This window comes from Orycteropus afer, unplaced genomic scaffold (assembly GCF_000298275.1).
Source record: "Orycteropus afer afer isolate SDZICR_OR568_19922 unplaced genomic scaffold, OryAfe1.0 scaffold00288, whole genome shotgun sequence".
NCBI classification, from domain to species: Eukaryota; Metazoa; Chordata; class Mammalia; order Tubulidentata; family Orycteropodidae; genus Orycteropus; species Orycteropus afer.
In genome coordinates, this window is record NW_006921875.1 from 2,982,733 (window position 1) to 3,007,914 (window position 25,182).

At 43.6% G+C, this 25,182-nt stretch overlaps 1 protein-coding gene across 1 annotated transcript in view; it reads left to right on the plus strand.

Annotated features, from left to right (window-relative positions):
• Nucleotides 1-25,182, plus strand: part of FHAD1 (forkhead associated phosphopeptide binding domain 1) — a 180,895-nt gene that overhangs the window by 57,956 nt on the left and 97,757 nt on the right. The window contains exons 3-5 of the mRNA XM_042782301.1: nucleotides 1,794-2,058; nucleotides 14,408-14,517; nucleotides 20,125-20,361. Of these exons, the coding sequence (XP_042638235.1) occupies nucleotides 1,794-2,058; nucleotides 14,408-14,517; nucleotides 20,125-20,361 (612 nt within the window). The remainder of the gene's footprint in view (nucleotides 1-1,793; nucleotides 2,059-14,407; nucleotides 14,518-20,124; nucleotides 20,362-25,182) is intronic.

Consider the following 25,182-nt stretch of genomic DNA (forward strand, 5'->3'; position numbering starts at 1 on the left):
CTATGAGTCGGGTCCGACTTGACTGCACATAACAACAACAACAACAGCATATTTTGGAAGCCTCCTGTCTCATCCCTCAGTGTTTGTCTCAGAGCTCCTGTCCTCTGCAGTCCAGAAGCAGAAGCATGAATCCAGGGAGAATAGATGTGTGGCCCAGGGCTGACAGTTGAACTTAGCTTTTTACTTCAGAAGTGTTTTTCTGGCTAGGGAGGGAAGGAAAGCAAGAGACAGCAGACGAGAGAGGAAGGAAGACAACAGAGGAGAGAAGAGGGGAGAAGAAAAAGAGGAAAGGAGAGGGAAAGGGAAGAAGAAGAGAGGAGAGAGAGAGTGAGGAGTGGCGGGGGGGAAGGAGAGAGAAAGCGATCTTAGACCTTGATCCCAATTCTGTCTTCACCGCTGCCAGCTTGACCTTGGGCAAATTCCAAGCCTCATTTGTAAAACAGGAGCAAGGAGACCTCCTCCCTGGAAAGGTCATTGTGAGGACTGGATAAGTGCAGTGCAGTAAATGACAGCACTCATAAATGCCACCCTTTAACCACTTGACAAGGGGGAGTAGCCATGAGAAACCACCACCAAAGTGTTAAACCAGGACCACAGCCAGGCATCAGCCCTTCTCAACATTTGCTTCCCCCTGGTTAGATGAATTTTGATGGGTTCTCCACTGGAAGTAGCTACAGACATACATCTGCCCCAGGGTCAGACAACTGAAGGTTGCATCTTGGAGCATCTGCTAAGAAGCAGGTGTGGGGGTGTGGAGGGGCAGAAGTTAATGAGACAGTTGGGACCCTGCCACCCCAGAGCGCTCAGCCTAGGGGGTCCAGATAGAGCAGAGGTGCCAGAGAGAATCTTGGCACGGGCAGCAAGACAATAGGCCGCAGAGTCCTGCAGAGTTGCTCTGGAATCACAGTGGTTTGCTCATTTATTCTTCCAACCAGTGTTTGAGGGTCTATTATGCTCTGGTGGTGTAGTGGTTAAAGCATTTGGCTGCTAACCAAAAGTGGGTAGTTCGAACCCCTCAGCTGCTCCACAGGAGATAGATGAGGCAGTCTGCTTCTGTCAGCTTTTACAGCCTTAGAAATCCCATGGGGCAGTTCTACTCTGTCCTAAAGAGTTGCTATGAGTCAGAATCAACTTGACAGCAGTGGGCTTCATTTTCTGGTTGTTTTGTGTCAGAAATACTTGGGTGGTACAAACTGTTAATGTATTCCACTACTAATAGGTTGGTGGTTCGAGTCTACCCACAGGTACCTTGGAGGAAAAGCCTGGTGATCTACTTCCAAAAAATCAGCCACTGAAGACCATATGGCACTCAGTCCTACTCTGGCACACAGGAAGTGTCCACGTGTTGAGTGAACTCTAGGACAACTGCGTTTTACCATATGCTAGGTGTTAATTCTAGTTGCTGAGGAAGTAGTGGTGAGCATGATAGACAACATATCCCTAATCTGTTGAAGGTGACATTCTATGAGCTCAGCAGTCCACAACCAAACCTATGACCTTGGGAAAGACCATGCTCAGCATCAACCTCTCCCCAGTGTTGAGTGTGTTAAATAAGTTAATGCATGTGCATGCCTGGCATGAAGGATGCACACAGTAAACAGTGGTGTGATAGGGTTCCACATGGCCCATGGCAAGGACCACCATCCTAAACTTAGGCAAAATCCAAGAAGGCTTCCTGAGGGAGGTGACTGGTAAACTGAGACCTCAGGCAGCAATTATATGCCTAGAACAAAGGTATAGAGACCATCCCAGCTGATTGTAACCTTCCCTGACCCTCCTGTCTGCTCCTGCAGGTCTCCTACCCGTGGGTGAGGAGTCCAACACCCTGGCCAAGGCCACAGCCACCTTGGACCACACAGCAGCCGAACCAGTCACCCTCACCACCTCAGTTCCCCTTCCACCAGGGCGTCCGGCCAGTGCCAGTGCAGAGGAGCTGGTCCCAGGGATTCCCCCGGCCCATGGTCCAGCCCAACTCCCACAAGCGGCCTGTGAGTGCTGGTGGGAAGATGTTCTCGTTTGTGGCGGATAAGGCCCACAAGTCTCCCATCATCAAGCAAGGTATTCATTGGCACTTCTGTTTGTGGCTTATGGGATGGATTTACAGCCACAAGGGCATTTCTTCATTTTTGCTTTTATTTATCTCATATGCTAAAAATAGGACATAGTCAATTCTGAAAAACAATTAGGATAAACAGAAAGTAAGAAAAAAGTTAAAAATTGCCTGTAATCTCTATCACCCTCATTCCCCGTGGACTTTTTGGTGTATATCCTTCCAGTAGCCCTTTGGTGAGTGTGTACCTGAGTATACACATGTATGAAAGTATAATAGGATCTAAACTTATACACGTTCACTCAAATGTGTAGAAATATCAGTAACTGAAAACCTCCTGGCCCACAAGAGCCCTAGAAGGTTTTAAAGTAGCTTATTACCATTTTACAAGTATGAAGGAGACTCGGGTTTATTAAGGAAACTAACTTCCCCAGAAGTGAGATACTTGATCTAATGTAATTTTTTTGGTCAAATTTAAGGGTTATTTCAGTGGCTATCTATTCACAGCCTGGTCACTTTGGGCCACGCACAGCCTTCAGGGTTTCCTTCCTTCTCCTTCCCACCCCCACTTGAAAGCTACCAGGCATTTGGGGAGGAGCTTACTGTCTGCTTTCTGCCTCACCAGCCTCACTGACAGAGTAGCCAGGTCAACTTCTCTGGGCACAATTGTTTTAAGTCTCTAAGTTGGACAATGAATAAGGAAGACCAAAGAAGAGCTGATGCTTTTGAGCTGTGGTTTTGGCGAAGAATGCTGAAAGTACCATGACTGCTATAAGAACTAACAAATCTATCCTGAAAGAAGTGCAGCAGGAATGCTCCTTGGAAGTGAGAATGGCCAGACTTCGCTCACCTACTTTGGTCATGTGGTCAGATGGGACCATTCCCTGGAGAAGGATGTCATGCTTGGTAAAGTGAAGGGTCAACAAAAAAGGGGAAGGCCCTCAACGAGATGGATTGATGCAGTGGCTGCCAGAATGGGCTCAGGTATAGCAAGGATTGTGAGGCTGGCACAGGACCAGGCAGTGTTTCATTCTGTTGGACTAGGGTCGCTATGAGTTGGAGCTGACTCGACGGCACCTGACAGCAACAAGTTTTGGGATACGTAGTTATACAACTTTATTTCACCTTGATTTCTGGTGTCAAGGTCCGATTCTCTGCTCTCTGTCCCAGCTCCACACTCCTCTATGTCCCCAGCTCTCTCGGTACCTCCATACCATCCCCTAGTCTCACTCAGGATCATTGACATAGTCACTCACCTCAGCCATTAAAACATTGTTGTGAAATATACAAGCTGAGGAATGAATGAAATATATCTCTGCAGTATACTTCATTTTCTTTATCAGCATCATCACCACATGAACCCCCATGTACCTACCACTCAAGAAATTGCCCAGCTGGGAGGTTGCCAGGAAAGTCAGGAAGGGATAGGAAAGAAAGATAAATGGAAATGGGAAACACAGGGAGGAAGTGGGAAGAGTGCTATTACATCGTGGCGATTACAATCAGTGTCACAAAACAAAATGTGTGTGAATTTAAATGGAAAACCAATTTCCTTTGTAAACTTTCACCTAAAGCACAATAAAAAATAAAAAGAAGTTATTCGGCCATTTTCCCACAACTTTTCATTAAGAATATTTGCATACAAACAGCAAAATATAAATAAAAAGAATTTTATGGTGAACACTTGAATACCCACCACCTAGATTCTATCATTAGCATTTTGCTACCCTTGACTTATTACATATCTATCTGCTCATTAATCCATCTTATTTTTTGTGCATTTCAAAGTAAATTGCATACAGCTTTAAACTTCCTTTTAACTATTTCAGCATGTGTGCCATTGTCTAGAGTTTAATATTTGGTTACAGTTTTTGTTATTGTATGTAAAATTAACATATAGTATGTATTAGTTTTTAACTGTTACATAACAGAATATTCCGAAACTAAGCAACCTACAACATTAAACATACATGATCATACACAGTTTCAGTGGGCCGGGAATTTGGAAGTGGCTTAGTGTGGGGGCTCTGGCTTAAACTCATGAAGTTATAGTCAAACTGTGGGCCAGGGCTACATTCATCTGAAGGCTTGACTAGAGCTGAAGAATCTGCTTTCAAGATGGTTCACTCACATGGCTGTTGGAAGGAGACCTCAATTCTTTATCACGTGGACCTCTCTGTAGGGCTGCTTGAGTTCCTTCACAAAACGGCAGCTGGCCTATCCAGAGCAAAATGGTCTAAGAGAGCAAGACAGAAGCGTCAGTGTCTTTTAGGATCTAGCCTCAGAAGTGAAACTCCATCATTTTTGCAATATCTTTATTTGTTACACAGACCAGCTCTATCCAATATGAGAAGAGACTACATGAGTCTGAATATCAGGAGGGAAGAATTACTGGTGGTCATTGAGAGGCTGACTATTACAGTTTGCCCTCTGATCCGAAATGGTTCACATCCTTCCTACACATAAAATACTCTCACCTCCTCCGGAGATCCCTAAAATTATCATCCCATTAAAGCATCAGCTCAAAGTCAAGAATCTCATCATCTAAATCAGGTCTTGGTGCACATAAGGAGCTCTGGTGGCATAGTGGTTAATGCATTTGGCTGCCAACCAAAAGGTCAGCAGTTCAAACCTACCAGCCACTTCATGGGAGAAAGATGAAGCAATCTGCTTCTGTAAAAATTTACAGCCTTGGAAACGCTATGGGGCAGTTCTACTCTGCCCTAAAGGGTCACGATGAGTCAGAACTGACTCAATGGCAGTGGGTTTTGGCTTTGGTGCACGTAAAACTCATTGGGTGTAGTTCCTTATTTTCAGCTCCTTGAGTCCAGTGTCTATTGATCTGAAGAAGTGTAAACTAAAGCAACAAGTTTTTTGTCCTCCACACATCCACCATACATTGGTGGAATAGACTTGGGATAACTTCTACAGGCACTTCTGTTCAAAAGGGGGAAAACAGGAGACAAACAAGAACCACTGGCCCCTAGCAATTCTGAAAGAAAGCTGGAATATGTTGGAAGTTCCTTGATTAGGATCAGTCCTAGGAATGATTTCCCTCTGACTCTTGGCTCTGCCCTCTGTGCTCTTAGTTCTGCACTCTGAGCCATTCTACCTTTTCTACGAAAGGTATAGTTTTATTAGTCTGTTACCGACCTGTAGAAGCTTGGGGGTCTAAGGCCTCTTTTACTTTAGTAGTTTTTACTTTCAGTCCAAGCTGGCAGTATTTCTTAGTGGGATTCATTCTATTAGGCAACAGCCACACCCACAAATTTCTTTGACATTAGCCTTTTTCTATTTTGGGTTTCTGCTAAGATTTTTAAGAGACAGCACCCTTAAGCTTTGTAGAAGCTGGATGGTTTGACCTAATAGTTCTCTGAAGCACAGCCTTAGATCTTTCTGAGTTCTTAGCAAAGGATTTTACAGTCACACCTTTAGCTTCATCTCTAGACCATGTTATCTTAAGAGTGACCTTAATATAACCTTTGACCAGAACCTATTTCTTAAATTATATTTCCCATCTGGAGAGGCTGGGATTTTTTTTTTTTTTTTTTCAATTGTGATTTGGGTGAAAGATTACAGAGCAAATTTACTTTCCATACAACAGTTCATACACATTTTGTTTCACGACATTGACTGCAGTCCCCATAATGTAACAGCTCTCTTACCACTTCCTCCCTCTGGATACTCTTTCCCTGTGTCCTTCTTTCCTATGCATTCCTGCACCCTGAGCTACTTCCCTGTGCAAATGCTGCCCTTCTTATCTCCCATGGTTGATTGTTTTAAGGAGTGTACCTACCTGGTGTAAATGTTTATCTTATATGCCTGTTTATTATTTGTCTGGAAGCCACGAGAGTGAGTTCAATTCCAAGCCTGAAGGGTGATTAGGGGCCATAGTCTTGGGGGTTTCAGCAGTCTCTATCAGACCAGTAAGCCTGCTCTTTCTTGTAATTTTGAGTTTTGTTCCACTTTTTCTTCCACTTTATCCAGGATCTTGTATTTTGATCCCTTTCCAAGTGGTTGACAGTGGTAGCCAGGTGCCATTTAGTTCTTCTGGTCTCAGGGTCATGTAGGCTGAAGTTTGCATGGTCCACTAGTCCCTTGGACTAATTGTTTCCATGTGTTTTTTATTTGCTTCATTAGTCTTTGCTCTGGATGAGGAAAGACCAATTGTTGTATCTTAGATGGCCACTTGCAAGCTTTTAAGACTCCAATCACTAGTCACCAAAGCAAGATGTAGAATAATGTTTTTGTATAGTATGTCATGCCAATTGAGCTTGGTGTCCCCTACGACCATGGTCCCAAGCCCATGAACCCAGTGTCTCACTCTCTCAGGGTGTGGCTAAGAAGGTATCAGAAATTTGAGGCTGGGAATTTTTTTTTAATTTTTATTGTGATTTGGGTGAAATTTACAAAGCGAATTCATTTTCCATATAGCAGTTAGTTCGTACACATTTTGTCTCATGACACTGACTGCAATTCCCCACAATGTAATGGTTCTCTTCCCACTTCTTCCCTGTAGTCATCTCTTCCCTGTGTCCTTTCCTGTCATGCACTCCTGCCCCTCAAGCTATCTCCTTGTGCAAACACTGCCCTTCTGTTCTCCCATGATTGATCACTCCAAAGAGTGTGTCTATCTGATGTAAATGTTCGCCCCATATGGCTGTCTATTGTTTGGCTGGAAGCCAAAGGAGTTCCGGACCTGAAGGGTAACTAGGGATCATAGTCTCAGGGGTCTCAACAGGCTCTATCAGATCAGCAAACCTGGTCATTTTTTATGATTTTGAGTTTTATTCCACATTGTTCTCCCACTCTTCTAGGATCTCTTGCACCAATCCCCCTCCAAGTGGTTGACAGTACCAGGCATCATCTAGTTCTTCTGGTCTCATGGTCATATAGGCTGAGGATTGCATGGTCTACCAGTCCCTTGGACTAATTGTTTCCATGCATCTTTGGTTTTCTTCATTCTTTGCTTTGGACAAGGAGAGACTCATCGTTGCATCTAGATGGCCACTTGCAAGCTTTTAAGATTCCAGTCACTAGTCACTAAAGTAATATGTAGAACAATGTTTTTGTGTAGTATGTTATGTCAATTGAGCTTAACGTCCCCTGAGACCATGGTCCCAAGCCCACAGGTCCAACCACTTGCTTCCTTCGGGTAGCTGGCTTTGACCAAGAAGTGACTACAACCTAGTCCCTTGTCAGCTCTACTATGTATCTGGAAATTCTTACAGAACATACAAATACACTTGTAGAAACATTGTCTACCAACCCTATACATGGTCATGGGCACACTCTCCACTGAGATTGGGAATTTTTAAACCCAATACTTCAAGTCCTGTGTCCTTATTGTTTAACAATTCTCCCTTTAGCTTACGGTACCTTGATGGCGCAGTGGTTAAGCACTCAGCTACTAATAAAAGTCAGCAGTTTTAACCCACTAGGCAGATGTGGCAGTCTGCTTCCATAAAGATTACAGCCTTGGAAACCTGGGGCATCTCTCAGAGTTGATGGCAATGAGTTTTGTTTTTTTCTTTTTAGCCTCTCTCTCTCCTCTCACTCTTTACTGTAAGTAGCAAGGAGTAACTTTCCAACACTCTGCCTGGAAATCTCTTTATCTAGATCACCCAGTTCATTAGGTATATTTTCTACTGTCCACATTACCACAGGCAACATATTATGAAACACTACATAACACAGATTCCCTTTCCCTCAATTTTCAGTAACATTTTCCTTACCTCCCTCTAAGCCTTCAGGTTTCTATTAATAGACTCTTTGGTGCTCTTCAAACTTTCACCAAAATTATCTTCAAAAGTCCTTGCAGCTTCTATCGCTTTCCCATCCCAAAGCCTTTCCCACATCTTATGGTTTTGTTAAAGTCCCCCACTCCATATGCCCAATTTTCTGTTTATTGCTGACTTAGGGCCTAAAATAATGATTATTATTTATTATCACACACAGTGTCTATGGGTCAAGAATTCAGGGAGTTAGCTAGTTTGTTCTGGTTCAGGGTCTCTCAGGAGGTTGCAGTTAACCTGTCAGCTGAGATTGTCATTGCCTGGACATTTGGCTGAAGTTAAAGAACCTGTCTCCAAATGGCACCCACATGGCTGTTGGTAGGAGGTCTTAGTTCTTCACCACATGCACCTCTCCATAGGCTACTTGAGTCAAATGGCAGCTGGCTTCTTCTAGAACAAGTGATCCAAGAGAGCAAGGCAGAAGCTGCAATGTCTTTTGGGATCTAGCCTCAGAGGTCCTTCCCTCATTTGTGTAGTACACTGTTGGTTATATAAATCATTCCTATCCCTTGTGGGGAGGACTACACAAGTATATGAATACTACAAGATAGAAGTCATTGGGCCCATTTTGGAGGCTGGCTACCAGCCCATGAAAGGCACAAATCCTAAGTGTACACTCATTGAGTTTGGAGAGTTGTACACATCTATGTAACTCAAACCACTATCAAGGTCCAAGAAAAGTTCCCTTACGTCCCATGCCTGTCAGTCCCCATCCCCACCTCCAGAAACAGTCTCTTCTGAATTTTTTTCCATCATAGACTTTATTCTTCTCTTCTAGATTCTCAAGCAAATGGAATTGTGTGCCATAGATCCTTCTGTAAACCTTTTTTACTACCCAGCATTGTGCTTTTGAGATTCATCCATCCGTGGTGTGTGTACAACTAGTTTGTTCTTTTTTATTGTTGAGTAGTCTTCCGTTGTATGAATGTATCACCATTTGTTTATCTCATCCGGGCTCTTTCTTTTCCCCTTCTTTCTTTTTTGTACTCAGCTGTTTTTATCTTTCACTGTTTAAACGCTGTTTCTACATGTTTTCCCATGTTTCTCCAGTGCCATGCTGAACTTGGGGCTTCTCTCATGGTGTTACAATCTCTGTAGCAAGTGGAAAGGAAGTTCTGGGCTTAGAGGCCCTCACATCTACTTGGGCTTTTCCATCACAGCCTCCACCCAGATGTCATTTGGATTGAAGGGGTACCATGATGTCTGATTCTAACTTTTCACTCTCATTCACCCGATCTCTCCACCACCCCTAACCCTTAACTCAATAGAAAGGGTTCCTTCATCTTTCTTGTGGTGGGAATTTTCCTGTTGTAAGATTCTAGGCCTCTCTACTCCCTGGTTTGATGTAAAATCTATGTTCTAGTCATCCAGGCTGGCTTTGACAGAAAACACCTACTTTGGGGCACTGAGAAAATCCTTTTCTCACTCAACAAAGCTAGGCTCTTCAAATCAAAATGCCTTGCTGTTAGACTGCTGCCTTGCTTTAGATTTGAAAAACACTGTCTGGACACCCAAAGGCAAGGGTGCATTTATTCTAGATCAGGGTTTCTCAGTCTTGGTACTACTGACATTTGGGCCATATGGTTGTTTATTGTCAGTGACTGTCCTGTGCACTGTAAAATATTTAGCAGTATCCCTGGCCTCCACCCACTAAATGCCAATAGTTGTCCCTACCTCCAGTTGTGACATTCAAAACAGTCTCCATACTTTGCCAAATATCCCCTGGGTACAAAATAATCCCAGCAGAGAACCTCTTTTCCGGGTGGTGTTCACCCTTCTCTTTCCACAGGAAATATAGCTTCAGCTTTATTTATTATAGTCTTTTTAAAAGATTGTTTAAATTATGTTTTCTGAAGTATAACTTAGAGACAATAAAATTCACCATTGTAAGTGAATAATTCGATGAGTTTTGACAAATATACACATTAGTGTAGCCACCAACACAATCAAGATATAGAACGTGTCCTTCTTAAAAAAAATCTTTCTATGTCTCTTTATAGTCAGGTCTCCCCCAACCTCCGGCAACAACTGAGCTGACTTCTGTCCTTATAGTTTTTTCTAGAATGTCATATAAATGGAATTTTATAGTTTTTTATGTCTGGCTCTTTTCCACTTTGTTTTTTGTTTGTTTCTTTGAGTTTTATGAATTTTGTTGTTGCCGAGAATATACACAGCAAAACATACACCAGTTCAATAATTTCTATGTGTACAGTTCAGTGGCATTGATTTTACCACCCTCCTTTTTTGAGTTGTTCCTCCCTCGTTAAAATAAATTCACTGTCAGTGCAGGAGAAAGAATTATCGAGAACAGAGAATACATGGGATAGTTTTTTAAAAATATTGTACTGATTGTCACATAGTTTTTCCCAAAAATGAGATAGTTTGAATCTAAACTTGCTTGGTAACTTGCTTTTTAAATTCAATGATATATCATAAACATCTTTCTGCTTCAATAAATCCACTGCATATTGGTTAAGAGCATAGGTTCTGAATCAGACAAAACCAGGTTCAAATCTTGATTCTACCACTTGCCAGCAGTATAACCTTGGGCAAATGACTTGACGTCCCTGTGCCTCAGATTCCCTGTCTGTAAAATGGAGATGACGGTAATAATACCCATCTCACTCTTTTGTTATGAACATGAATGGGATCCTGAACATCAGTGCTGAGCACAGAACCTGCACATAGTAAATCCTCAACAACTATGATATTTAAAAGTTAAATTGTTAATTGTTATTATCCATGATTGTTATTTAACATGTAAGTATAATTTACAATATGTACCCAAAAACCCACTGCCATCAAGTCAATTCCGACTCATAGCAACCCAACAGGACAGAGTAGAACTGCCACATAGGATTTCCAAGGCTGTAAATCTTTATGGATTCACAAACTGCCTCGTTTTTCTCCCATGGAGCAGCTGGTAGGTTCAAACTACTGACCTATCAGTTGGCAGATGAATGCTTTAACCATTGCACCACCAAGGATCCTATAGTACGTAGAAACCCAGTCAACATCCTAAAGAGGTCACACTCTGACACAGTTAAAGTACACACATGCCCAAATGCAGCCCTGGAGAGGACTGGTCATCAGTTAATAAGTACCAGGACAGCCAGATGGTTGTTAAAATATTAAAGCAGCTTCCCTATCACTTGGTAAATAACTGCTGCTGCCCGTCACTCTCTTAAAGTGCCTCTGTTCCCACTCCTGCCATCCCATCTCCACGGCCTTCAAGACCTTCACTCAGAATCCTCCCCACTGGGACCTCCAAAGGATCCAGCAACTAGAGGGTTGTTTTAAATGAGTGAAGCCAGTTTGGTTGTGCATGGTTGTTAGATTCTTTTGATATAATAGCAGCCAGCAGAGAAGTTTGAGGTGGGTGAGGGCTACCTCCCCTAGCACCTCTCTGCCCAGTTATAAGGAAAGGGAGTCTCAGATCAAATCCCACTCCTCTACACAGACAGTTGAGGGCAGCGGTAGTTCAATGAGAGGATTATCTTTCCATGAAGGAGACACAGGTTCCAGTCCTGGTCAATGCACTTCGTGTGCCACGACCCATCAGTCAGTGGAGGTTTGTTTGTAACGATGCTCCACTCTGCACACCTCCAAAACAGGATTAATTACGAGACTTGTTATGAGCTTAGTGGTAAGCTAACTGAGATATGGTCCCCAAACTCTGAGACAAACATTAACTAAAAAAATTCATAGTAAAACTACTACAATGTAGTAACCATGACAACACCAGGCAGGACAAGTACATGGTACCTGTAGGTCAGCTGACTTAGTTGGGAGGCCAGAAGGTGTCCCCAAGAGAGTAACACTTAATCTGAGCCCTGACAGGCATGTTAACATTCACCAATGAAGAAGGGGAGGGAGCAGCAGGTGCAAAGGCCCTGTGGTGGTTGGTGGAAGGGGCTGTGTGTGCAAAGGCCCTGTGGTGGGTGGTGAGTGCCAGGATATGGTCAGGTTGGATGGCAGATGAGCTCCAGGATGAGCAAAGCAGGAGCCAGGCCTCATAAAAGGAGCAATGGGAAGCCATGGTAAGGCACTAGGCAGGGAGAAAGCGTGATCCAAGGTCTAGTACCTTCAAGGAGGAGTTTGAATACATTTGACACTGTAGGGTAAAAGACTTTGTTCTAACTGAGAAAGGGTTTTCTCATTTCTTCTTCTGAAGAGTTTTGTTTGACTGGCTTGGTTTCTTGCCTATAAGGACACAGAAGAGACTCACCCCTGTACAAAGCAGAAACAACAAGGGAGGGTTGAGAGTTCAGCACATTTTCCTCTGTGGCCCCTGGAAACATGACAGCCAGGCCTGGTCATGGCAGCTTTCAAGGCCACGCTTTCACCAGCCTCCATGGGCCATTGCCTATGTCCACTAGCCATTCCAGGGCCTGCAAACAATTTTGAGACCTGGGGAGAAAAATCATTGGCTCTAAAATACATAAATGAAAAATGCAAAATCAAAAACAAATAAGTTATTAAATAAATATCCACAAATGTGATGATGCAGACTTCATTAATTGTTCATGGAAACATTCATTAATGTTTTAAAATAGTTGGTTCAATCTCTCACTTCACAAGAAGACAGAGTGAGCAATGATTGCCCAGAAATCATGTTGTTATTCACGTTAGATGTTGTTCAGTCTGCTCTGACTCATAGCGACCCTGTGTACAACAGAATGAAACACTGCCCAGTCCTGTGTCATCCTTGCTATGCTTGGGCTTATATACAGTCCTTGCTATGCTTGGGCTCATCTTTGCAACCACCATGTCAATCCATTTCATTGAGGGTCTTCCCCTTTTTCACTGACCCTTTACTTTACTGAGCAGGTACTGATCCCTCCTAATAACATGACCAAAATAGGTGAGACAAAGTCTGGCCATTCTCTCATCTAAGGAGCATTCCAGATGCACTTCTTCCAGGACAGATTTGTTTGGTCTTCTGGAAGTCCATGCTATTTTCAGTATTCTTCACTAACACCACAACTCAAAGGCATCAATTCTTCTTTGGTTTTCCTTATTCACTGTCCAGCTTTTGCATGCATATGAAGTGATTGAAAATACCATGGCTTGGGTCAATCTCACCTTAGTCCTCAGTGACATCTTTGCTTTTTAACACTAAAGAGATCTTTAGCAGCAAATTTGCCCAATCCAATACATCATTTGATTTTTTACTTGCTGCTTCCATGGGTATTGATTGACACCCACAATCTTTTCTCCATTTATCATGATGTTGCTTATTGGTCCAGTTGTGAGCATTTTTGTTTTCTTCATGTTGAGGTATAATCCATACTGCAGACTGTAGTCTTTGATCTTCCTCAGTAAGTGCTTCAAGTCATCTTCACTTTCAGCCAGCAAGATTGTGTCACCTGCATGTCTCAGGTTGTTTATAAATTCTCCTCCAATCCTGATGTTGCATTCTTCTTCATATAGTCCTGCTGCTCAGACATCATAGTAGAAATTTAAAATGTGCTAGTTGGAGTTGAGGAATCTCAAAAGCAGAATTCTAGAAATTCTTTCAAAATTTCTACACAACACACACACACAATGTATTCAGTGTTGATGTGAATGAGTTGTAATATGTTTGCTATGATGTATGATGGGAGTTTCCAAACATACTGACAGCAGAAACCCTAAAAAGTCATATAAATAGCTCTTGAAACATTGTGGGTAAATAAGAAAAAAATCAGGAAAGCCTAACTGCCCATAAAGTGGATCTAGTTAAATAAATTCTGGTGCATTTGTACCATAGACTGCAATGCTACCATTACAAAGAACGTGGGACAGCTACAAGTACTGACATGGGAAGATGTCTTTGCTACACTGACAAATTAGACGAATTGGGAAAGAATATCTGTAATATAATTCCATTTTAATTTTTCATTAATTATTTAAAATTACATAATTACAGTAAAAACAGCTAGCATTTAGAGCTAAATGCTTTATGTTAGGAACCAGCAAACTTTTTCCGCAAAGACCCAGATCGAAAATATTTTAGGTTTTGTGGTCCATGCAGTCTCTGTTGCAACTACTCAAGTCTGTGTTGTAGTGTGAAAGGAGCCATAGACAATATGGAAACAAATGAATGTTACAATAAAACTTTATTTAAAAAAACAAGGAATGAGCCAGATTTGGCTCCAGGGCTATAGTTTGCCAACTCCTGCTCTGAATAATTGTCTCATTTAATCCTCACAATAGCCCTTTATAATAGAGACTATTTGTGTCACCATGTTATATATGTGAAAACTAAGGTTTAGGGAGATTAAATGACCTGCCTAAAGTCATCAGCTAATATGTAGCATAGAAAAAAATCTGGAAAGAGGCCCATCAAACCAAACAACAGTGCAGTTAGCACAGGAGAAGAAGAATGAGGCAGGGCTTCCCCTTTTCAATATTGCTATAATGCTTTCTTTGTTTTTCAATGAACATATACCACTTTGTAATTTTAAAGTTATGTAAGATGTAAATTGCCAGGGGAAAAGAATATGAAGGTTAATCTGGAAATATTCTTCAAGGCCTTAGGGAAACTCACTTTGTGCCCTCTGTTGATGTTGTGTGTTAGTGTGGACCAATCCTGTGGATCTGCCTGGACAAGGAGTGTCGGAGGGCCTTTCTGTGGCAGGACTTCCCAGGGAAATTTATGCGGATCAGGACCCGGCCCAGCAGGATAAGGTGAGGGGCTTCAGGGGAGGGACAGAGCTGCAGCAGCAAGCGGAGGGACTTGCCTCTGCCCCTCAAAGTTCTCTGTGGCTCGGAATTGCCCTTTTTTGTTGTTTTTCTTCCAAGCGAGTAGAAAAAAAACCATTGCCTTGAGTCAATTCTGACTCATAGCAACTGTATAGGACAGAGTAGAACTGCTCCACAGGGTGTCCAAGCCTGTAATCTTTATGGAAGCACACTACTACATCTTTTTCCCAGAGAGCGGCTGGTGGGTCTGAACCACTGACCTTTTGGTTAGCAGCTGAGTGCTTAACCACTGTGCCACCAAAGCTCCCTGTTTCTAAGAAACCACCTCTTATTCCCAGGAGATTCAACCAAGGGTTTGCTCATTTTTACCAAATAACAACAACATCCACAACCACTATTAGTGAGCACCTACTATGTGCTAGACTGTGTCCTATACACTTCACATTCATTAGCTCTGTAAGAATGGCATGGTGGAGGTATGACCTTCTCTAACTTCACGAGGTAGAGACAGAATCACCTTCTCTCTCCAACCTTTTTACCAATTCTGACACCAGCTATCCCTCCCATGACACTCTCTACTTCTCTGCTGGTTCGATAACTCTTTGCAATGGCCACACAGAACTCACAGACCATATTCATGATTATGAGGTTTATTAGGGAAGTAACAGGTTACAATTCAGGATCAGAAACAACTCAGGATACAGTCCTTCAGTCAGGACAACTTGTCTCAGCCATACCTGTAGGCAGGCCTCTCTTTGGCCCTCAGAACCTTGGCTCCTTGGTTCCTTGGGCCTCTTGAGCCAGCCCAGCCTCTACCCATTTGGGGCAAGTGTTACAAAGCTCTTCAGCTCCACCAATAAGTGCCTGGAGGCATCTTACTCCACCAGCAAGCCTCCTGCCTGAAGGTACTCAGCTGTCTCACTCCATCGGCCAGGAAGCCCACCACCCCATCTCCTGCTGGCCTCCAGTTCTGCTGCTTCAGCTGTTGCTGCTTCTCATCATCTCTTGCTGTCTCCTGGATCTAAGAAGTTCCTAACACAAGGACCTTGGGTCCAAAGGATGTGGTCTGCTCCTATCTCTTCTTCTTGGTGGTAGTTATCTACCCCTGCCCCCATTCTCTGCTTACTTCTTTCTCCTTTTACCTCTTGTAAGATAAAAGATGTGACTCAAATAAGGGCATGACTTCAGTAGGCAGTGAAGGGCAGTGACTGTCACATCCTCTAATAAGATGGTGACTCAAGATACATCTTACCCTAATCCCACCTCATTAACATAATGTACAACTCACTCTAAAATAAGACTATAACCACAGGCATAGAGGCTAGGATTACAACACATCACAAAATGGAGGACTACAGATAGAAGGGCCATATTAAGTAGATCACTGCATGACAGCTCATTTAATCTCTCCAGTCTTCAAAGAGATTTTATCGTTCTCACTGTACAGATGAGAAAACTGAAGTTCAGAGAGGTCAAGTAGTTTGCCCAAGGCTGCACAGTGCAAAGAACAGTATTGGGAGTCAAGCCCAGGGCTGGTTAACTTTGAAGCTGGTACTTCTAACTACCACACAATAACTATCACACGGCCAACCATAAGTGATGGAAAACACATTTCCTCCTTCGAGGAGGAAGGGAGAACTGAGTTCAGAGGACTGGATGTGAAGGAGAGAGACTTGTGAAAGAACCCAATAGATTAGAGAGTGAATCAGGAACAGAGTCAGAACAAGGGAATGCAGGCAGTCCTGGGAAGGATCCAAGTCAGTTTTTCCCAGTTGATCCATAGCCTGGAAATTATTCTTAAAGAAGCAGTCCAATAATAGCTTGCTTCCTTAAGGATTAGGCCTTGAGCCAGCAGTGGTCCATGGAATCTGTCAGGACCAGAACTATCTGGGGTTCTGGTTAGACATGGTGTGATATGCCTGAGAATCTGTAACTTCAGGTTCCAAGTGATCCTGAAACAGGTGTCCAGACTTTTTGACTGCTCTAAGGTGAGAAGCCAGACTACAGTGCTGTTATGAATTGAACTGTGCCCCCCTCCACACTTCATTCCCCATAATTTGTATTGGAATACTAACCCCTATATGGATATAATGCCTCTGGGACTTGGGCTTTCTGTGTTGCATTAATGAGGCTCTACCAAGGCAGGGTGTGTTTTAAGCCAGTCATTTCTGAGATATGAAAGGAGCAGTGTAGGCACCGCACAGACAGCAAGGAGGGAGAAGGTGGGAGAAGGTAGATGCCACATGAGAATCACCAAGGGCCAGAACAGAAGCTGAAGAAAGACAAGGACCGTCCCCAGAGCTGACACAGAAAGAAAGCCTTCCTTTAGAGCTGGTGACCTGAATTCAGACTGCCAGCCTCCTAAATTGTGAGAATATTTCTGTTTGTTAAAGCCACCCCCTTGTGGTATTTTTGCTATAGCAGTGGTAAGAACTTAAGAAAGATGCTGTATCAGGTATCACTGCTGTGTAACAAAGCTTATTGCCTTAATATAGTGGCTTATGTCTCACCATTCCATAGGTTAACTTGCAAGTTTCTTCTGCTGGTGTATTCTTATCTTATTCATGCAACTACAGTCAGCTGGTGGCTCAGCTGAGGCTAGTGGTCTAAGATGGCCCCATGTGAGATCCTCATCTGGGATCTCAGCCAGGATGCCTAGAGTGGCGGTCATCTCTCTGCATATCCCTTTTCAGTCCTCAGGGCTCCCAGCGAGTAAGGGTAGAAAGTATATTACCTCTTGAGAGGGGGCTTCGGAATAGTCTGGCATCCTTCCCACCCACTCTTTCAGTCATCAAAGCAAATCACAGGGCCAGTCCAGGTTTAAACCAAAAAACCAAACTCACCGCCATTGAGTCGATTCCAACTCATAGTGACCCCCATTGGGTTTCCAATGCTATAAATCTTTATGGAAGCAAATTGCCTTATTTTTCTTCCATGGAGTGACTGGTGGCTCAACCCACCAACATTTTGTTTAGCAGCCAAATGCCTTAACCCCTGCACCACCACAGCTCCTTAGTCCAAATTTAAGGCGTGAGGAAATAGATTTCACCACTTGATGGTAGAAACTGCCAAGTATTTGTAGCTATTTTTTAAATCCACTGCAGTTGTTAAACTGAAATGCAATATAACTACACTTATTATTGTTTCTATTTATGAGCCATTAATGTCCTAAGTTGTCAGTATTCTTTTGGATGAAAATGGCAATAAACAAATAGGCTTTAAAATAATAATAATAATTAATTAATAGAAGCATATATTGACTCATAATATTATTGGAAAATTTAAGGAATGGCTAGCTTCAGGCATGGTTAGATCCAGAAGCCTAGATGATATCATCAGAATTCTCATTACCAGTCTCTCAATTCTCTTTCTTTTGTAGTTTGCCTTCCCAGCAAGCAGGCTTAAAGTGTTGTGAGAGATGACCACAGGCAACCCCAAACCTATAAATTTAAAACTTTTGATCCAAAAGGAAGTGAAACTATTTCTTTCTTGTAATCTATATATGGAATCTCAGAAAAACTCCAATTGGCCAGACTGGATCACATGCACATGGGAGGTGGAACAGGAAGGAGCAGGGCACACGACTGACAGTCCTACCAAGACTGCATGGAATGGTGGGGTGGCTCCCCAAGGAAGGGCCCAGAGTCCTCACCAGAATGGCAGAGACAGCAGCTGTACACCACCCCTGAGGTTTCTCTGTACTCCAGCACCAGGACAGGGCCGGGCACACAGTAGGTGCTCAAAGAATGCTTATTGCATGAATAATGAATGAGCACCCGGCTGAGCACATGGCTTTAGGTAACTCAAAATGGGGTGGAGAAGGGGGCTGCTCGGGAATACCAAATCTGTTTGAGGCTGTCCCCTGAAAGTTCACCATAGGCATTCACAAGGACCTAAGGAAAGATCCTTGGTGACAGTGGGCAGTACCAAATGGGCTCCCACATGACCAAAACTCTGTGCTTCCTCAGATTGCAAGCTTGAAGATCACGGGGTTGATTCAGCGGCGTCCCACACGGTGGGCCCACCTAGAAACCACCCATTTCCCTCATGCCAACCAGTGAACTGTTGGAAGGGCAGAGACTCCTTTAAAAGCAATTGGTCTTAAAGGGGGTTTCCTTTTGGGGTGGTGAAAACCCGCTGGAACTCAGTAGAGGTGGTGGTGGCTCAGTGTTGTGCATGTACTAAATGCCATCAAATTGCTGACTTTAAATAAGACTTTAATGAGAAGAATTGCACCTCAAAAAAAAAAAAGGGGGGGAAAAGCACTTAATCAGAAATTCTGTCACTCTGGAGAATTTCTTTTTTCAGCCTTCCTGACATTTTATTGATGGCATCTGGTGAAGAGCGTTGGGGATTTTTTATTTATTTATTTTTATATCCTTTTTTGGGGAAACCTAACAGATTCTTTAGCTGTAGTGTTTTTGCCCTTGGGAGAGGTGGAGGACTGGGGTAATTATACCTGTGGGGAAAGTCTGCCAGCAATTTTTCCCCCCAACCTGCAGTCAACACAGCCCACACTAATAGACGACCGTCCTCTCTCGTGTACTCTCAGGCTCCTCTGCTTGGGATACATTTTTATGTGAAAAACCAAGAGGGGGCAGGGAGTACTGGAAGAGAAGAAAGGGGAAAGAAATATTTCAGAATGTATGGAATGTTTTTAAATGAGTCCCCATTACAGTCAGAATGTGGTCAGATACAACACTCTTGCCTAATTACCTTTCCTAGGTCTCCAATGCACTGGCAGAGGCCCGGTAAGTTAATTCCAAAAAATATTATAAATAAACTTTCTGGCAGCAAAAGTTCCCAGGTAGGATGGTTATTCTCGATATGAAAGAATATTAGGGGAGAAGAGAGTTTCAATACCTGGGAGGTATAAGCATCCTCTAAAACCAAAACCAAAATCAAACCCATTGTCATCCAGTTGATTCCGATTCATAGCACCCCTATTGGACAGAGTAGAACTGCCCTCGTAGGGTTTCCAAGACTAAATCTTTATGGAAGCAGACTGCCTTATCTTTCTTCTGCAGAGCAGCTGGTGGGTTCAAACCCCTGACCCTTTGGTTGGCAGCCAAATGCTTTAACCACTGCATCGCCACAGGAGCCTATCTGGGTCCCTGGGCAGCACAAATGGTTCATACTCAGCTAGTAACCTAAGGTGAGTGGTTTAAACCCACCCAGAAGTACTGCAGGAGAAAGGCCTGGCAATCTGTTTCCATGAAGATTACAGCCAAGAAGACCTACAGAGCAGTTTTACTCAGCAACACATGAGGTCACCACGAGTCAGAATCAACTCAGGGGAATGAGGACAGGAGCCTATATAGCCCACTGCTGTCAAGTCGATTCCAACTCAGGGTGACTCCATGTGTGTAGAGTGCAGCTTCGCTCCAGAAGATTTTCAAGGCTGTGACCTTTTAGAAGCAGATTGCCAGGCCTTTCTTCCAAGGCACTCTGGGTGGGTTTGAACTGCCAATCTTTCAGTTAATAGTTGAGCACTTAACCATTTGTGCCCCCCCCATGGACTCCTTCAAAGCCTGTATTTTTCATTGCACCTGAACACACACCTAATAAACTTCCTATCTCATCTCCACCCAGGATGAAATAATTCTGCTACTGGGAAAAGAAGTCAACCGCCTCTCAGATTTTGAAATTGAATCCAAATACAAAGACACCGTGATAGCCAAACTGCGGAACGAAGTGGCTGAAATGACTCAGAAACTGTCGGCGGCAGCCACCCCCAGGCCAAATGAACGGGTGGTATCACAGGGGCCTCAGATTCCTGATGGAGCCATCAATGCCAAACAGAGAGAGATCCAGAGCTTGAAGGGCCAGGTAGAACTGAGACACGTTATTCATGTCCTCAGAGTCACAGCAGCAGGGTGACAGCTGTCAGGGTAGACCTGGGGTCCCCCCAAGGCAAGCATGATGGTCATGGACAGGGATTAGAAACCCGACAAACTCCTGGCCTAAGAAAAACAATTGTTGTTAGTTGCCGGTCCAGTCGATCCAACTCATGGCGACATTACGTACAACTGAACAAAGCATTGCCGTGTCCTATATGCTCCTCACACTCTCCGGCACGTTTAAGTGCATCATTGTAGCTACTGTGCCAATGCATCTCAAAGCTCTCCCTCACCCTCGTTGACCCTCTACTTCACCAAACACGATGCCTGCCTCCAGTGATGGTCCCTCCTGATAATATGTCCAATGCAAGCACGTCAATGTTCTGCTATGATCCATAAGGTTTTCAATTGCCTACTAAGGCATGTGACTGCTAACCAGAAGGCTGGTGGTTCAAACCCACCAGCCACTCCTCGGAAGGAAGATTAGGCAATCTACTTCTGTAGTGATACCGCCTCAGAAACCCCAGGAAGGGTGGCTATGAGTCAGATCCGACTCAACAGCGGTGAGCTTGGTTTTGGTTTGGTTTTATTTTTATAAAATTACCAGTTCTTTCTTCTTAGCCTATCTTAGTCTGGAAGCTCCACTGAAACCTTTCCTCCATGGGTGATCCTGCTGGGATTTGAAATACTGGTGGCATAGCTTCCAGAACCATAGCAACATGCAGGCCACCACAGCACAACAAACTGACAGAAGAGTGATAACGATGCCCCAAAACAACCAAACCCACTGCAATTGAGTCAGTTTCACCTCATAGCAATTGTACAGAACAGGGCAGAATGCCCCCATAGGGTTTCCAGGGCTATAAATCTGTATGGAAGCAGATTGCGTCATCTTTCTCCTTGAAGTGGCTGATGGGTTCTCACCGCTGACTTTTTGCTTAGCAGCCAAATGCTTTAATCACTGCACCACCAGAGCTCCTTAATAAGAACAATACTAACATTATTAAATACCTACCAAGTGCAAGCCCAGGAAAGTGCTTTAGAGGCTTTAACTCATTTTGACTTCACAACCCTCTGAGACATACCATCTTACAGATGAGGAGGCTGAAGCAGGCTCCAGGACACCCAGTAGCTTGTTAAGTTTGCACAGCAAGTTAAAGGTGGTGCTTGAATTTGAACTCAGATCTGCCTCATTGCGGACCCCTTGCTCTCATACCCACTTTATATTTCCCCCCAACCCCATCACTTCTGTGTTACTGCCTCTACCACCCACCCAGTCCCAGCAGTGGGCCGCTAGCTGGAGAGAGAAGGAATGCCCTGTGTTCCAGCCACTGAGACCTTTTCCCACATCCTGAAGGCTCACTCGTAGAATTTCATTCATCACAAATTCTCCACCTGGATTTACCAGTCAGCAGTCATGCTCCTTGCTCTTAAAATAGATCCAAACTTCTTTTTTTTATTATTATTTTTTAAAGAATTATTTTAAATTGGGCATAGCTGTTATACATAAATGATATCTCAACAAGAATGATAAAAAAAAAAAGAAATTGACTGTTGGTGATTGTTGGCCTCTATAAATAATGCTAGGAGCCCTGGTGGCACAGTGGTTAAAGCACTCAGCTGCTAACCAAAAGGCTGGCACTTCAAACCCACCAGCCACTCTGTGGGAGAAAGATGCTGCAGCCTGCTTCCGTAAAGATTACCACTTTGGAAGCGCTACAGGGCGGTTCTGCTCTGTCCTACAAGATCACTGTGAGTCAGGATATACTTGATGGCCGTGGATTTGTTTTTATGTACAATGCTAAATCCTGACGTGCTTGGGCCGTTCATTCTTTCATTCATTCACTCATTCATCTGTTCATTCAAATAAGCAAATATCTTTTGAGTGCCTACCCTCTGCCGTTTCCTGTTCTGGGCTCTGGGAACTCAGCATTGAGCAAGGATGACCCTTCCTTCCCTGAGTTATGCTCCAGCGAGGAAGATGGAATATAAACGAATAAGCAAGTGGATACATACCTGAAATCTAAATAAATGAATGACACTCCTTCAGACCAGTTTTGGAAAGAACAACCAAAGGAGCAGGCCCTGGGGGAGCTACCCCTGCCCATGGGGGCCTGACACGCGGGAACCTGCCGACGAACAGCTTTTCCGACCTGAACCCACTCTCGCATTCAGAGGGAGCAACCTCCCTTTCAGTTATTCTCCCATTTCAGAGCCCTCCCGTGCAAAAAGAACATGCTTATCCGGCCCGGGGACAAGGACAAAGAATCCCCCATACCTTTGAGTCTCTGTCAGCAAGTCATATCTTGAGGCTTGTTTAAAGTAGCTAGTGACCTCTGAGAAATTACTTTTTCCAAAGATATTCATGTGATTGGGCGCTGTCCAGTCAACTCTGACTCAAGATGACCCTGTGAGACAGAGGAAAACTGCCCCCCAGGGTGTCCTACGCTCTAAGCTTTGGGGGGAGCAGATTGCCAGAGCTTTTCTCCTACAAAGCAGTTGTGGGGTCAAACTGCTGACCTTCCAGTGAGCAGCCGAGCCCTTTAGCCTACTGTGTCACCAGGGCTCCTTACAAAGATATTACTTAGGAATAGTTACACAGAGTCATCACACTGTCACCTCCCCCTTGGTCTTCACTTGTAACTGAGAGGGTATTGTGTATCAAGATGCCTCTGAACTGGAGGCTGCCATTGCCCAAATCGAGTTTCATCTGCTCCATTTGAATTCCTTAAATATTCTGTTGTTGGCTGAACATTCATCCAGAAGTATAAGCCACATGGTGGGTTGACTTATCATTCTGAGGACTTGATACGTCCTCCCGGGTCCCCTGAAAGCCTAACAACTGGCTCTCAGAGATCCTGGTTCTGCGGCAGTACCACTAAAACAGGCCTGCCTCCTGTGCTCGCCGCCGCCTTTGTAAATGATGATCTTGCCACCAAATTCTTATCTTGAATATTATTATTATTATTTTATCATCATTACCGGCAGCCAAATTATTTATGGAAGCTATCACTCCTCCCAGCACGATTAACTGCCTCATGATCCACCACTCACTCTATTACACAGTATAACAGGCATTAAACATCTTGGGATTTATGCCAAGACCATATGGATATTTATTTTAGTAGTGAAAGTAATGAAGAGGTTTAAAGACTGTTTATTGAGAGTTGTCCTCTGGTCTGTAATCCTGAAGCTCCAGTACTTGTATTGAAATTGTTTCTGTCTGCCAGATAGCACTGGAGTCGGGTGGGGTCAGGGCGGGCATATGCTTTCCTATCCCTTCTGGAAGTTCATCTCATTGTGTTGTGCCTCTGGTATCACACAAACAAAAGCATTAAACATTTTTAAAATGCTTTTTAAAAACCCCCACTACCTTTTATGGGAAAGTTGCATTTCCCACACAGAGAAAGGAGGAAGTGAGAGAATTTTTTTCACTCAACATTTCCAAGAATGAACATGCAAAAGATGGCTGTGGGACTGGTGGGTCCAGAATGACCTGTGCCCGCTCCTGTTCTAACATAACACCCTCTCCCCCACTGACATCCCCAGGATCTCAAGAGGCCCCAGGAGAAAAGTAGGTAGAGTTGCCCCGAATGTTAGAGAATCTGAATCATGATGATGCATGAAATCAGCCATATACATTTTGAAACCTTGATGGTTATGTTAATTCTATCACGGCAACAACCACAGGATTTTCAGGGATAGAAACCAAAAACAAAGACCATAAGCGCCACCTGGTGGCATGATGCCCTTAGCCGCATTCTCTGAATATGATGTTATTATGTGCCATCGAGTCAGGCCCGACTCACAGCGACCCCTCCTTGGATTTCCGAGGCAGTGTCACTGCAGAAGTAGATTGCCCCATCTTCCTTCCATATGGTCCCCTCCAATAAGCAGCATCACAATAAATGGAGAAAAGATGGAAGTCAAAGATTTCATATGACTTGATTGCACAATCAACACCCATGGAAGCAGCAGTCAAGAAATCAGATGACGTATTGCACTGGACACATCTGCTGCAAAAGACCTCTTTAAAGTGCTGAAGAGCAAAGATGTCTCTCTGAAGACTAAAGTGCACCTAACCCAAGCCATGGTATTTTCAGTCACCACATATGCATGTGAAAGCTAGACAATGAACAAGGAAGACGCAAGAAGAGTTGATGCTTTTGAGTTGTGGTGCTGGTGAAAAATACTGAAGGTACCATGGACTGCCAGAAGAACTAATAAATCTGTCCTGAAAAAGTGCAGCTGGAATGCTCCTTGGAAGCAAGACTAGCCAGACTTCGTCTCACCTACTTTGGTCATGCTGTCAGAAGGGACCATTCCCTGGAGAAGGATATCATGCTTGGTAAAGTGGAAGGTCAACGAAAAAGAGGAAGGCTCTCAATGAGATGGATTGACACAGTGGCTGCAATGATGGCCTCAGGTATAGCAAGGATTGTGAGGCTGGCACAGGACGAGTGTTTTGTTCTCTTGTGCATAGGGTCACTATGACTCAGAGACGACTTGACAACACCTAACAACAACATCATTTTTTATTCTCTGCCCATGACATGATATAACAAATAACAAGGATTTTTTTTATTTCTTGGTAAAGCGCACTTGTGTTTAAGTGAGCCTAGATCAGGGTTATAAATGCACACAGAAATATTACCAATCTCCCTTCATTGAGACAGAAAAGAGAAGATGAAGCTGAAACACAGTATGGATAGTCAGGTGAGGGAGAATCCCAGCTAAGACCTGGAGATCATGTGCCAAAACTGTTCTAAGCACTTTTACTTATATTAACTTATTAAAATCCTTCTTAGCA